The sequence below is a fragment of the Oryctolagus cuniculus genome, chromosome 14 (assembly GCF_051225735.1).
Source record: "Oryctolagus cuniculus isolate XC-2025 breed Fujian yellow rabbit chromosome 14, ASM5122573v1, whole genome shotgun sequence".
Lineage (NCBI taxonomy): Eukaryota > Metazoa > Chordata > Mammalia > Lagomorpha > Leporidae > Oryctolagus > Oryctolagus cuniculus.
This window is the reverse complement of record NC_142880.1, coordinates 76,294,756-76,310,587: the sequence shown is the minus strand read 5'-3', so window position 1 is coordinate 76,310,587 and position 15,832 is coordinate 76,294,756. Positions and strand designations below refer to the sequence as shown.

Sequence of the window (15,832 nt, the reverse complement as noted above, 5' to 3'; positions counted from 1 at the left end):
GTGGGTGCAAATTGTTGAAATCTTTACTTAATGTATACTAAACTGATCTTCTGTATGTAACGACAGTTGAAAATGAATCTTGATATGAATGGAAGAGGAGAGAGAGCAGGAAAGGGGAGGGTTGCAGGTGGGAGGGAAGTTATGGGGGGGCAAGGAGCCAATGTAGTCCATAAGCTGTACTTTGGAAATCTATATTCATTAAATAAAAGTTAAAAAAAAAAGTCTATCCTGGAGATTTTACAGAAATTGAGAACTTGCCAGATGGAAAGTGCTGACCTAAGGCACACAGACCCCCAGCAGAAACAGCATTCATCTGCTGATTCATTCCCCCAAGTGCCCGCAACAGCCAGGGTTGAGGCAGACCAAATCCAGGAGCTGGGAACTCAATCCATGCCTTCTACATAGGTGTCAGGAAGTGAAGGACTTGAGTCCTCACCTCTTGTCTCCCAGGGTCTGGACTGGCAGCAATCTGGAATCAAGAGCTGAATCTAGAAATTAAACTCAAGCACGCTGATACGGGACATGGGCATCTTAACCAGCATCTTAGTGGTTAAGCCAAAGACCTGCACTTCCACTACCATTTCAAATTTAAGATAAGATCCAGTTGTTAAGAAATGATTATTTTATGTACCACTAAGAAAAAAATCCTGCCAACTGACCCAATGCCTTAAGGTTAGATTTTTCCACTCAATTAAGAACTCTTTTTAACTTTACACAGTGACTGAATTATACAGTAAATGACACCAATCAACAGCAAACACAATTCTAGGGCTCATAAACTGTTTGACACAGTAACATGAAATCCCATAGAGCATTTTCTAACTTTTCAGCAAAGGAGATGCTGGAGAAGACCTATAAACACAGAATCCACAAGTCCTATTGCATACTGTACCACCCAGAAGCTGCCATCCTGAGAGAACAGTGCAACAGTCACAGAAAAAAAAAGCAACTCAAGGTCCAGCTTGGAGACAACTCTTAATGAGGACAGGGCATCATGCAAAAGAACATCAAAAATCTTCATATGGTACATAAGTCTGGAAACCAAGGGTTGTAAGGAAGAGTAGCCAATCCACTATCAGATCCAAAGAGCTATTCTGTAAATTGTGGGGGAGGCTGAATCCGGAGAGGCCTAGAGGAACTTCCTGAGCCTGCCTGTCTTTAAGTTTCAAATCCCTGGTGGCAAACACCCCAGCCCCAGGGTGCTTTTGCCTAATGATCTTTAAGGTGGTGTAATAGGAGTGGCTAAGACCCTTTTGCATCACAACACCCCACCCCTTGCCCACTTCTGTACCTCAGCTATATATTACACCTCCCTTTTACAATAAAGTGAGACCCTGCTTCGACTGGGCTCCACACCGCCGCCTGATTGGTTTGGGGAAGGCTGAGTGGCGGGTGGCGCACTTCCCCTCCTCGTTCAAGGCAAGCTGCGGGCAGCCTGCCTAATTCTCTGGCGGTGGCGAGGAACAGTCACCGCAGTAAATCTGTGCTTATTGTCCTTCCCTCTCTCCAAGTCTAGGTTCTTCAGGTTTAAGGGTCTTAGTACTCAAAAACAGCATAGTTCCATTACAGAAAAGGGCAGAAGTCCTACCTGAATGATAAGCTACTGTTCTGTGTGGGCACTTAAGACTCCTCTACAAAGGAGCAGCTGACAGAAAGAAGAGCTGTCAGCCTGCAAGGACATGGCATCCTAACTTCTTAATAGACAGACCATATGGCATACAGCATAACGTCAAATACCTGTCAATAATTGGTATGTGAATTTTCTAACAAACATCCAATATTCCCAAATTCTGTTAGGTTTGAAAAGAATGCTCAAACATAAAAATAATTGCATTTAGTAAGTCCTTGTTAAATCCTAGTTAAGTTCTCTGCTATAACACATGAGCACTTTTTAATTAAAATGTGATACTAACGCAAAGCCAGGAATAAAGATAAGAAACACTGAAAATTATAATATATATTCTAGAAACACACCTACTTTTTAAACTACCTATGTTAGAATCTTAAATTTTAAAAAAAAATCTTAAAAAGAATATTCACATCACTTTGACTTCCATAAGGTATTTATGAATATAACCAAATTATTTTTAAGAAGAAAAAATTTTACCTTTGAATTTCTTCAGGGAATGTCGCACTGAACATAAGGGTCTGACGCTGTTCCTTTGATGGCATTCCTGGGCAAGAAATTAACTTCTTCATTTCTGGCCCAAAGCCCATATCCAACATGCGATCTGCTTCATCCAAAACTAAGTATTTGATTTGCTTGAGACCAATCTTTGAGGATATTTTCAAGGGTAAGAAGAGAGAATGCACACTCGTTTATAAGAAACTAAAATACTATCAACAATTTCAAGTTATAGTTAAAATATGCTTAAGGACCAAATGATAAGAGTTAAGCATAAAATGATGAGAATGGTTATGCTTAGATAATGCTATCAGTCTTTACTTCTATTATCAATTTTCTGTAATGTACAGAACATTTTTAAAATGTTAAATTAACACTTTATTTAAAGTAGCATGTTATTTTAACATTATTATTTTAAAAAACATATTTTAAAATTAAGGCTAAATGAACCAAAATACCTATATCAATAGCATACAATAGAACATTTTTTAGGGTAAAAGTGACTATTTTTTGCTCATGTGGATTTCACCCTGCCCTTTGTTTTTTTTTGTTTTAAAAGATTTATTTATTTATTTGAAAGAGTTACACAGAGAGAAGGAGAGGCAGAGAGCATTCGAGGGGTGGGGGAGGGGGGAGGGGGGAAGGAGAGGGAGAGAGCACGTGAGAGAGAGCTCATGCGCTGGTTCACTCCCAACTTGGCTACAATGGCCAGAGCTGCGTCAATCCAAAGCCAGGAGCTTCTTCCAAGTCTCCCGGGCAGGTGCAGGGGCCCACGGACTTGGACCATCCTCTACTGCATTCCCAGGCCATAGCAGAGTGCTGGATCGGAAGTTTAACAGCCAGGTCTCAAACCAGCACCCATATGGGAAGCCAGCACTGCAGGCAGTGGCTTTACCTGCTATGCCACAGCGCCGGTCCCACAATAGAACTTTACACAATTACTTGGAAGTTCTGTTATCTGCAGTCTAACATGTTAGTCATTAACCACAAATAGCTATTACATGCTTAAAATGTGGATACTGGGGCCGGTGCTGTGGCATGGTGGGTTAAGCTGCCACCTGCAGTGCTGGCATCCGATATGGGTACGGGTTAGAGTCCTGGCTGCTATATTTTCGATCCAGCTCCCTGTTAATGTTCCCTGGGAAGCAACCAGCAGACGGATCAAGTGCATGGGCCCCTGCACCCATGTGGGGGACCCAAAAGAAGCTCCTAGCTCCTGACTTCTTTCTAGCCCAGCCCTGGCCATTGCAGCCACTTGGAGAGTGAACCAGCAGATAGAAGACTTCTCTCTCTCTTCCTCTGTCTGTCTGTCTGTCTCTCTCTCTCTCTAACTCCACCTTTCAAATAATTAAATCTTTTTAAAAAGATAAAATATGGATATTATGATTGTGGAAATAAAATATTTTACACATTTTTCAATTTAAACAGACACAAGTGCTAGTGGTTACAGCATTGGGCAGCACAGATCCAGGATATACTAGCCAATAAAGTCAGATAATTTTATAGAAGAAATAAAATCTCATGACAGCATAACACATTCAAATGCCTTATAACTGGTAAGTTTTTTCTATTTAAATCCTTAATAAGTGTTTCATTCTATCATTCAGAACAACTAAGAAACTTCTCTTACCTTTGCATAAACAATAAATATTGCTTATAGAGAGGACAAATTTACAAAATGAAAACATGTGACTCATACCAACATGTAGATGGTTAGCAAGAAAACAAGGCAGATTTCTCTCAATACTTTTAATAAGTATCCTAAGAAAGGGTCCTTAACGCAAAAAAAAAGCATGTTTGAACAAAAGCTTTAAAAAACCTAAAAAAGAAATCACATCCATTCAAGTGAAATTAAAGTATTAGAGATGTAATAATCTGGCATATGAATTTCTAAATAAACACACAGTCCTAAAATCTCTTCTTAAAGACTTAGAGAACTAACAATCTTCATTAGTATCACTCATTTTCTTAAACAGGAGACAAAATTATTGACCCAACAGGTTTTATCCAGAAGAAAAATTATTTTACCCAGACACATAAAAACTAGATGAAATTATTTATTGCAGTTTTCTCCTAGAATAGTGGGAATTTATAGGCTACGGATCCTGGAATCAGACACAAATTCTAACCCTAGTTCATACTACTTACTTTAGGGTAACTGAAGATTTCACATAAATTGTACAACAGGGTACTTCAAAAGGCTCATGGAAAAGTGGAATTTAAAGATCAACTTATGAGCAAGCATTGGGTGCTAAGAATGAAATCACTGCTTGGGATGCCCACATCTCACACTGAAGTACCTAAGTTTGACTCCTTGCTCTGTTCCCAATTCTAGTTTCCTGTTGATGCAACAGGTGATAGCACAAGTGGTTAGATCCATCCCACCCAAGTGGGAACTCTAGACTCAGTTTCCAGCTCCTGGCTTGGGCCTGGCCCAGCCCTAGCTATTGAGGGCATTCGGGGAGTGAACCAAATCAGCAAATAGGAGATCTCAATCTCTCCTCTTCCTTCTCTCCCTTTCAAACAAAGACAATAAATAAAGGTTAAAAATAGAAGATAAATTTTGATGCAAAACAAATTTGAAACCCAAGAATATTTTTCTCATAATACGAAACATTTCAAAGACAATTCATGGCCGGCGCCACGGCTCACTAGGCTAATCCTCCGCCTTGTGGCACCGGCACACCGGGTTCTAGTCCCGGTCAGGGCGCCGGATTCTGTCCCGGTTGCCCCTCTTCCAGGCCAGCCCTCTGCTGTGGCCCGGGAGTGCAGTGGAGGATGGCCCAAGTGCCTGGGCCCTGCACCCCATGGGAGACCAGGAGAAGCACCTGGCTCCCGCCTTCGGATCAGCACAGTGCACAGGCCACAGCGCCGCTGGCCACGGCAGCCATTGGAGGGTGAACCAACAGCAAAAGGAAGACCTTTCTCTCTGTCTCTCTCTCTCACTGTCCACTCTGTCAAAAAAAAAAAAAAAAAAGCCAATTCATATACACCGATTTCAAAAACTTTCTGTACAACAAACCTATGTTTTAATTCTATTTTTCACAAACTTTTTCAAGTACCCTCTGTAATCTCATTGAGTCTGTTTTCCTAGGTATAGAATTTAAAATATTACTTGTTTTATGCTGGGATTACTTTGGAAAGAATTATATGAGAATGAGTTAAAAAAAACTGATGGATCCAAACATATAATAAACAGTACTAGAATAAAATATATTTTATATTCTTTCTCTTTCTCTCTCTCTCTCTCTCTCTCTCTCTCACACACACACACACACACACACACACACAAAGCTTCCAAGGTGGTTATCCCTCTAGAGCCTACCTTTTCTTTACCTATGATATCCATCAGTCTTCCAGGCGTAGCACACAATATATTACAGCCTTGTACTATCTGTCGAATTGAATGCCCCAACTGGGTTCCTCCATACATAACAACAGCTCTTACACAAGTCCTATTGATAAGAAAAATAAACATCAATATCTAGTTATTCAAAAATTAGTCATTTCTAACAATATGTTAAAAAAAAACCACAGGAAAAAAAGTATATTCAATTACCTAAAAAAAATAAATTCTGCCCAGCATGAAGTTGAAAATATGGAAAAAGTGTCGAACTGGGAAAAAATAATGTACACCCTGATATAGTTCTTCAAAAACAATGAGAAACATCACTCCTCCTCCCCAGATACAAAACAAGCCAAAGATATAAACACTGAATAAAAAATACAAATGGCTCTGAAAAATGAAAAATAAGTTCAACATTAATTTAAAAATGAATACAAGGCACATTCCCTCAAGTGGGATAATACCATTTTAGTCAAGAGAATAAGGGAATTTAGCACTTCTCTATTTTAGTCTGTATTAAAATTTAAAAACTTATCATTTGTCCCAGTAAATTTACATCTTGAAATTTACCACTCAAATGGGAAGAAATGAACATACAGTAAGATTCACTGCAATTATTTTTAGTTTCAAAAGTCTGAAAACCATATGTATATCATGAACTGAATATGGTACAACCATAAGAAAGAATACCGTGTGTTCAAAAAAAACAAAAAACAAAAAACAAAAAAAACAGGATTGATGGGGCCGACACTGATGGCATGCATAGTGGGTAAGGCTGCCGCCTACAGTGCCAGCTTCTCATGTGGGCACCTGTTTGAGCCCTGGTTGCTCCACTTCCAATCCAGCTCCCTGTTAATGGCCTGGGAAAGCAGAAGATGGCCCAAGTGCTTGGAAACTAGTACCTATGTGGGAGACCCAAAAGAAGTCCTTGGCTCCTGGCTTCAGACCAACCCAGCTCCGGGTGGTGTGGCCATTTGGGGAGTGAATCAGCAGATAGAAAATCAATATCTCTGTCTTTCCCTTTCCCTCCCTCCCTAACTCTCTCACTCTTTAAAATAATCTTTAAAAAATAGTGTTTAGATTAGTTATTATCTCCAATATGTATTTTTTAAAAAGCCTCAGGTGCTAACAGCTTAAAACACTACTATTGGTCAAGAGGCAGATTAAAGTTTACACTAGGGATCTTCAAAAAGTTCAGGGAAATACATATGAAAAACCCACACACGAATTTTTAAAAAATGCATCAAGATAAACTTCTATTTTAATTCAATTTTTCCACAAACTTTTTGAAATACTCTCACACAACTTGCATCAGTTATTTCTGCAGTGCTTCATATGAAATCATTAATAGTAGGTAACCAAAGAGAAGAATCAATGAGCCAGAAGTCAAGAATATAGGAAAATTGTTTTATTAAATAAACTAATTGTTTTAAAAGACTTGCTTTCCACTACTATGAGGACAAAATATGTTTTATTATATGTGTAGAGAGAACACATAAAATAGCATCTTCTAAGAATAACTTAATTATTACTATTATGTATGTGTACCATAATTAAATCAGTTCAATGCTGATGGACATTGATGTATCTTTCAATTCTTTACCACAAATTGTTGCAACAAATATTCATACACAAATGTCCCTCTTTGTGCACAAATATTAACTGAATTTACTATATTTATGTTTTTGTTTTTAAAGATGAAAATATTGGGGTGGGTGTTTGGCCTAGCAATTGAGATGCCCATATTCATCAGAGTGTGCGGGTTGTATTCCCAGCTTCAACTCCTGATTCCAGTTTCCCACCAGTGCAGACTCTGGGAGGCAGCAGGTCATCACAGCTCAGATAACTGAGTTCCTTCCACCCATGGGAGAAATGGATTGTATTCCCAGTTTCTGGTTCCAAGCCTAGTTCAGGCCTGGCCACTGCAGCCATTTGGAGACTGGACAAAATGATTGAAGCTCCATGTCCCTCTCTCTCTCTCTCTCTCACATTACAAAACAAGATGGGAAACCCAGAAGTCCTCGGCAGCTCCTGGCTTCAGAATGACCCAGTCCTAGCCATTGCAGGCATTTGGGGAGAGCCAGAGATGGAAGATCTGTCTCTCCCTCTCTAACAATATCTTTCAAATAAACAAATCTTAAAATGAAACAAACACACACTGGTATATGCATGCAATTTACATCTACTTTAAGAGATCTATCAAGTTGACATTATAGTGATTTTAGTAATCACATTTTCCTCTTTTTGTTCACCTCTCATTTAAAATAAACTGATTTAGGGGTGGGCATTTAAGCCTAGCAGTTAAGATGCCCACGTTCCACGTCGGAGTACGTCAACTAGACACCCAATTCTGGCTCCTGATGCCAAGTTCCTGCTAATGCAGACCGTGGGAGACAGTGGCGATAGCTCAAGTGTTTCAGTTTTTGCCATCCATTTGGGACACCTGGACTAAGTCCCCAGATCCTGGCTGCAATCTACCCCAACCCTAGCCATTGTGGTCATGTGAGGAGTCACTGTATCTTAGGACTCTATATATATCTGTGTGTGTGTGTGTGTGTGTATCTGAGAACTTTATTATCTGTAATGTATTTATATATATTTGTATAGCTCTATATGTCTGTATACATTTCTATATATCTAAGAACTCTATCTCTGTGTGTCTTTCTGGGTATCCCATGCCTCATTTGTGCTCAATTATTAAAACTTTAAAAAAAATTGACTTACAAAAATAAAAGGCTCACAGTTTCTAGATAAAACATTCTAAAAAATTATAAATAAAACATTTACTTGAGGCTGGGGTGGCATAGTGGGTAAAGCCGCTGCCTGCAACGCCAGTATCCTATGTGACCAACCAGTTCATGTCCTTGCTGCTCCACTTCTGATCCAGCTCCCTGCTAATGGCTTATGAAAAGTGGTGGAAGATGGTTCAAGCACTTGGGTCACGTGGGAGACCCAGATGAAGCTCCTGACTTTGCCCTGGCCCAGCCCCAGCTGTTGCAGCCATCTGGGAAGTAAACCATCAATAGAAGACACATACATCTATCTCTCTCTCTCTCTCTCTCTCTCTCTCTCTCTCTCTCACACACACACACACACACACACACAAATTCTAACTCTAACTCTCAAATGGGCAAATAAGTAAATCTTTTAAAAAATTAACTTTACAATAGATGAACTGGTAGATAACAAATGGATAATTCACAAAGGAAAATGATTTAATAAGCATAAGCATTCAAAAAAGTAGTTCAATCTCATAACAAGTGAACAAAAGATGAAGATACTGACGGTGGTTTTGAAATACATACAAGAATTATTCAATATTTTTCCTTCAAATACAGACACTGACTCCCTTTCCTCATTAGCAGAGGCAAAGACTGGTTTCATGGGTTGCACAGCTGTGAACCATGCACTTGGCTGAATGTTCTGCTATTGCTATAGTGAAATCTGTATTAATTTTAGAATGGCCTTACACTTTAATTTCACATTAGTTTCAACAAATTCAATACTCAGTCCTTAGTATGAGCTCGACTGAGTGACTTGCTTCTTACAAATAGAATACGGCAGAGTAACAGTATTTGACTTCTGAGACTATTTCATTAAAGCCATTGTGTGCTCCCTCTGGTTCTCTCGCAATTCAGGGAAAACCAGCTACCATTTCCTCAGGATAATCTAGCAACTTTATGAACTGGTCCAGTCAAGCCTCCAGATGACTATAACCCTAGCTAATATCCTGTCTATAGCCTTGTACAAGATTCCAAACCAGATTCATCCAGTCTACCTGTCCCCCAATTCCTAAGCCCCAGAAACTGAAGAGATAAAACGTTCATTGTTTTAAGCAACTAGATTCTAAGATAAATAGGCAGCAGCAGGTAACTAACACAGCATCAAATGTTGAGACAAAGTATAGTTAAGCTGGCTTTATGCACTACTAGCAGGAGAAACTTTAGAAGTAAAATAGGGGCAGATGTGTGGCACAGTGGTTAACCTGCAGCCTGGGTTGCCTGCATCCCACATCAGATTGCCTGACTGAACTTGCAGCTACTTCTCTACCCATCCAGATTTCTGCTAATACACAACCTGGAGGACAGCAGATGATGACTCAAGAACTTGAGTTCCTGCTACTCTCGTGGAAGACCCAGATGGAGTACCAGGCTCCTGGCTTCAACCTGGCCTAGCCCCACCTGTTGTGAACATTTGCAAACTGAACCCATAGGTGAAAGATTATCTCCACCCTTACCCCTCTCTTTCAAATAAAAAATAAAAATAAAGAAACGGAAAAAAATTTACTCAGCAAGATTTTGTTTTCACTAACCATAGCCGCAAATCAGAAAAAACCAAATAACTCAAACTAGGGAAATAAAACATACATGTACAATTTTAAAGTAATTAAAGTTCAGTGAGACTATACAATAAACAGTTTTCTACATTACAAACTTATACATAAAAAGAGAATCAAGAAAATAGTAATTAAGAACTGATTAACATGTTAACTAAGAAGCGTTCATTGTTTGACATGCAGTAAAAATTATCAAAAACATACCAGTATACTATTTTATGCCTCCAATATTATCTATGTTTAATAAGCATGTTTCTTCTAAAAATAAACAGGATTCCCTAAACACTATTTTTAAGCGTACATCAACCAAATAATGTTAAACACTGTATTTAGTGTATTATTACCAAATCTTTCCAAAACAAGTGTGAAAAAAACTCCAAAGAAAAATATTTGTAAGTGGCATTCCAAACATACTTACCCAAAAGAAAATTTTCTGGCTTCCAAATAAATCTGGTTGATCAGCTCTCGAGTTGGTGCTACAATAATACACTCAGGTTCCTGCAGCTCTTTAAAGCGGCTGGCAGTTACTCCTTCACGCATTAGATGAGCCAGAATTGGCAAGAGAAATGCTGCCTAGAAATTAAATTGCCTAATTCACAAGTCTATAGTACATTGCTTCATCCCCTAAGAAAGCTATTTCTCATGCTCTTATACAACCTTACCCTCTAGCTTCTTCTTTTACCTTGCTGGTAAATTTAAGAAGTGAAAATGTTTATTTAAATAAATTCTTAACATTTAGGTCTTAATGCTCATGTTATAAATGTTTGATAAATTTACTCTATCAAACTATTTTTTAGTTTTAAAAAAGCATACTCATGGATTCTAAACAGATCAATAACATTAATTGATTTATAGAGGGTAATGCAGGTGTAACTTCATGCAAATTACTGCATTTGATAATAATTTTAAATGAGTCTTTTTGTAGTGATAATAAAATTACCACTTAGAATGCATGACAAAAGTGGTCCACAGGCGAAGCTAAAATTTGTAGTAACCATTTAAATCAATAATCACAAAATCTTCACTGAAGTTGCATCTGGTAAGAGAAGCTTCACGCTATAAAACACTTTTAAGCAAATAAAACACTTATTAAAATCCAAAACTATCTTCCGTCAAGAATACAGTGATTCTTCCCACCATACCTGCCTTCTCACCCACACTCCCACCCTTTCTGTTCCTCTATCTCCCATTTCCAGCCCCATTCTCCACTAAGATCCCTTGTCAACTAACTTTATACATAGAGGATAAACTCTATACTGAGAGTTCAACAATTTGCACTAAAAAACAAAACAAAACAAAACTGTTCCTCAACAGTCAAGATAAGGGCTGTTCAAAGTCATTGCATCTTGGGCCGGCGCCGCGGCTCACTAGGCTAATCCTCCGCCTAGCAGCGCCGGCACACCAGGTTCTAGTCCCGGTCGGGGCGCCAGATTCTGTCCCGGTTGCCCCTCTTCCAGGCCAGCCCTCTGCTGTGGCCAGGGAGTGCAGTGGAGGATGGCCCAAATGCTTGGGCCCTGCACCCCATGGGAGACCAGGAAAAGCACCTGGCTCCTGGCTCCTGCCATCAGATCAGCGCAGTGTGCCGGCCGCGGCAGCCATTGGAGGGTGAACCAACGGCAAAGGAAGACCTTTCTCTCTGTCTCTCTCTCTCACTGTCCACTCTGCCTGTCAAAAAAAAAAAAAAAAAAAAAAAAAAAAAGTCATTGCATCTTGAAGTTAACTGCACTTTTTTTTTTTTGAGAAACTTAACTTTAAAGAAGCTCCCAAGAATGATACATCTTTTGCGAGAAATTAGACATAACTATAACTTCCAAGACAGAAGATCTCCATTTAATATATTAAAAGAAATTAAATTCTTAAGAACAAGCTGTATCATTAATTGAGGAAACACCTAAGAAAACAAGCAATGGAGCTGGACACTTAGGCATAACTAAAACTTATGTGACATAAGAATATCCTCCACTTAATACATTAAAAAAATAAATCTGTGAGAACAAGTTTTACTGTTAACTCTAATAAAACTCTTTGAGGACAGAGGTCCTGCACGAGAAGTTAGTGCACCATGACTCCTGTTGTTAATTTAACAATTAACACTCTTATGTATGACGTAAGTGATCACCTTAGGCTCTTGACATGAGCTGCCTAGGCTAGGAAAGAATTTTGAGTCCACAAATTCCATCAGAATTTAGACAAGGCCATAAGCAAAGTGAAAGTTCTTGCCTCCCTTCAGAGAAATGTACATCCTTCTTTGATGACAGCATCTTTCCGCTGGGGTCTCACCCAGAGAGGCCCTTCATGTAGGTCATTTTTTGGCAAAATGCCTTGGCTTTCCATGCCTGAAATGCTCTCATGGGCTTTTCAGCCAGACCAGAATGCCTTAAAGGCTGATTCTGAGGTCAGAGTGCTACTTAAAGTAATTGTCATTCTATGAGTTTGCTGTATGGACTACTTCCCATGTTGGACCATTCACTCCTTTTTAATTCTACCTATTATTATTACCAGACAATCATATCTATATGACCACTTTAACATTTAAAATGCTATTTTTACCACCCCACAGCTGCTGTATTGTACAACTCACCCATTTTTCCCTTTAATTCAATAACAGAGGCTGTTTAAGCCTAAAATGGTATGAGCCAGGACTTTATGATCTGCAAACTAATAGTGTCATTTCATGGAACCCTATTTAATAAACAAACGCCCTTGATTAGTCCTGAGACCCAGCTAGTCTCACCAGAGTTTTGAGAATTAGCAAAACCTGAGATCACTTCATACTAAATATCATGTATACTACATATAGCTATTTCTCATTCTTTATCTTTTGATGCCAAAACCATAGGTTTATTTTACAGAAATTATTTTCTCCCTCCCTCAGTGCTGAAGTTTTGACCTCAAATCATTTTAAGATACTATCATGTCCCAGAAAAAGGCTGAACACATTTAGAAACAGATTAAACATGTACAGGCTGCAACCCTATCTTAGATCAAAACTCTTTCAGAAGTACATATACTTCAATAAATCAGAAGCAAAAATCATGAATAGTTATGACAGCTCATTGAAAACATATATAAAAGTCTTAGAAAGAAAAGCATTAAAAAATGTTAACTATTTGGCTATGAGAGAGAATATGTGTGGGAAAATTACTTACGGTTTTCCCAGATCCTGTTTGAGCACAAGCCATCAAATCTCTTCCTGCAAGTATAATAGGAATACTATATTTCTGCACAGGAGTAAGCTTAGTATAACCAGCTTTAGCAATGTTATTATTCAGTGTCTGACAGAGATTAGCTTCTTCAAAAGTCTAAAAGCAAAAAGGAGGGGAGCAGTGATTAAATTCCATATACAGCATTTCATGAACACATTCCAATTAAACCAGTTTCAAGGCTTGCTAATTTTACTTTATACACTAAAGTTACTTTACCAATGCACCTCCACTCAAAAGACAACATCCAGAGTCTATTACCTTATAAATTAATAGAATTAGGAAGTATTTCTCATAGACAGTAGTCCTAAAAATTTTTTTTCTACCCCATTAAAACCTGTGAGATATAAAAAACTCTGATGAGGGATTTTCAAGATGGTAGAATATGGAGGGAGCTTACTGCTCTAAACCAGAGGAAGACAGTTTTTTTAAACAGTGGTGAGAGGGACTGGCACTGTGGCACAGTGGCTTAATCCTCTGCCTGTGGTGCCAGCATCCCATATTGGTGCCAGTTCTGGTTTTGGCTGCTCCTCTTCCAGTCCAGCTCTCTGCTGTGGCCTAGGAAAGCAGTGGAGGATGGCCCAAGTCCTTGGGCCCCTGAACCCACATGGGAGACCAGAAGGAGGCACCTGGCTCCTGGCTTCGGATCAGCACAGCTCCGGCCATTGCAGCCATTTGGGGAGTGAACCCACGGACAGAAGACCTTTCTCTCTGTCTCTCCCTCTCACTGTAACTCTACCTCTCAAATAAATAAAATCTTTAAAAAAAAATAAAGTGGTGAGAATGCAATCTCAGGGAAGATTTAGGGAGAAAACAGCAGAGGAAACTCCACACAAATTAGAGGGACACTGTGGACCTATGTGGAGGTGTGGATATGCACAGCTGAGGACCCCGGCATCCAAGGTCTCAGCACCAGCTCTGGAGTGAGATGAGACTGCACTGCAGCAAGCCACTAGCGATACAGCTATAGGAAGAACCTGATGTGAGTCCATCTTAGAACCCTATGGGGGACAGTCTATCTGCCAACCTGCCAAGAAAGAGGGAAGAAAGGGGGACACGTTTCTCTCTCCCTAAGCACCTGGCACAGGCGTTTTTAAACTACGTTTCTCTCTCCCCAACCACCTGGCACAGGTGTTTTTTAACTAGCTGAAAGAGGGCAGGCACCATTTTGGACATATGTAATAGTTGCACCAGCTCACGTTTGCATGCCCAGCAACTAGACAAGAGAAGATACCTGAGTCTGGATGGGGGAACTGACAGGGAACTTGGTGCTCAAGACTGTGGGAGTCTTGTATTCCGAGACTATGAAAACACTGTGAAAATCCCTGTTATGTGGGAGGTTAAAGGGTATGGCTGGGACTTCGGGCAGTCACTGCCGACAGCTGCACGGAATGAGGTCAGGGCTCCCTGATTCCCTGGTGAGGGTCACTGCTGTAGGATCCGTGTACACACCGATGTCTGCAAGGTCTACACAGATCTTTGTGGGGTTCTTGTGGAAGCAGGAATGAAAACTGTATCCACTGGGTCTAGTGACCATGCATTTGTGTATAGGGAAAGGAGATGAGCATGAGAATAGGTTAGTGTGAGAATACACCAACAGACCAGAACAAACCTCCCCTTTGATAAAGAAAAGATTTACCACACCCAACTTTGGTGTCACCTTGGACACTCCCCTCACCCTGGAGCACTGAACAGAGCTCCATGACTACAACCAGCATACACCCCTGGGTATTCACTGAAAAGAACAGATACTCCACTAAGCCACATCTTTATCTTTTATTCAAAAATAAAAGCCATCACAAGGGGGAAAAAACAAGTATCACTCAAAATGCCTAATAAGTGCAGCAACTGGTAAAACCACTATGGAAATCAGTTTGGAGATACCTCAGAACTCTGAATGTAGACCTATACCATATGACCCAGCCATCCCACTCCCGGAATTTACCCAAAGAAAATGAAATCAGCATGTGAAAGAGTTATGTATACTCCTATATTTATTGCAGCTCAATTCACAATAGCTAAGATACGGAATCAACCCAAATGCCTGTCAACTGAAGACTGGATAAAGAAATTAAAGGATGTGCACACATGGAATACTATACAGTGGTAAACAAAATAAATGAAATCCTGTCATTTGCAACAAAATGGCTGAAACTGGACAACATCACACTTGGTGAAATAAGCCAGTCCCAAATGGACAAATACACATTCTCCTGCATCTGTGGTAGCTAATAGAGCACCTAAAAGGGAATCTATAGAAGTGGTATTAACACTTCAAGATGCATTGTTAATGAACAGCCTTTGTCTCAACTGTTGAGGAACATTGTTTTTTTCATACAACTTGTTGAGCTCTTTACTTAGTATAGAGTTAATTGTATGTGTATAAGTTAATTGAAAATATATCTTCAAAAAAGAATGGGAATAGGAGAGGGGGGAAGAGTAGGGCTGGTAGTGTGGGAGAGAGGGTGTGTATAGTGAGAAGAATCACTATGTTCCTAAAGTTGTGTTTATGAAATGCATGAAGTTTGTATACCTTAAATAAAAGGTTTCTAGGAAAACAATGTCTCAATTCTATAAAGTGGTTGTTTAACTGTGGCAGGAAAAAAAAACTGATGAGTAATAAGGGCTCATTGTAATGATCAACAAGGGACAGATGGTTCCCCCACACTCCACAGGAACTCATTCCCCTAACATACTTTCTCAAAACATAGAATTTAAACATCTTGAAAGCTTAAGGAAAATATCTTTTTAGCAAATTTAAATAAAGTTCTCATCCTGGTATGGATGGAGTGTGCTGAAATCTAGTTCTTTTTTTACATAGT

General features: G+C 39.4%; 1 protein-coding gene across 4 annotated transcripts in view; it reads right to left on the bottom strand.

Annotated features, from left to right (window-relative positions):
- The window catches only part of DDX4 (DEAD-box helicase 4), a 109,294-nt gene that overhangs the window by 18,990 nt on the left and 74,472 nt on the right, over positions 1-15,832 (bottom strand). For all 4 annotated transcript variants that reach the window (XM_089312797.1, XM_070056904.2, XM_002714040.6 and 1 more), the window contains 4 exons: positions 12,957-13,109; positions 10,226-10,380; positions 5,451-5,580; positions 2,108-2,274 (listed from right to left, as the gene is read on the bottom strand). In XM_089312797.1, coding sequence (XP_089168923.1) covers positions 2,108-2,274; positions 5,451-5,580; positions 10,226-10,380; positions 12,957-13,109 — 605 coding nt within the window. The remainder of the gene's footprint in view (positions 1-2,107; positions 2,275-5,450; positions 5,581-10,225; positions 10,381-12,956; positions 13,110-15,832) is intronic.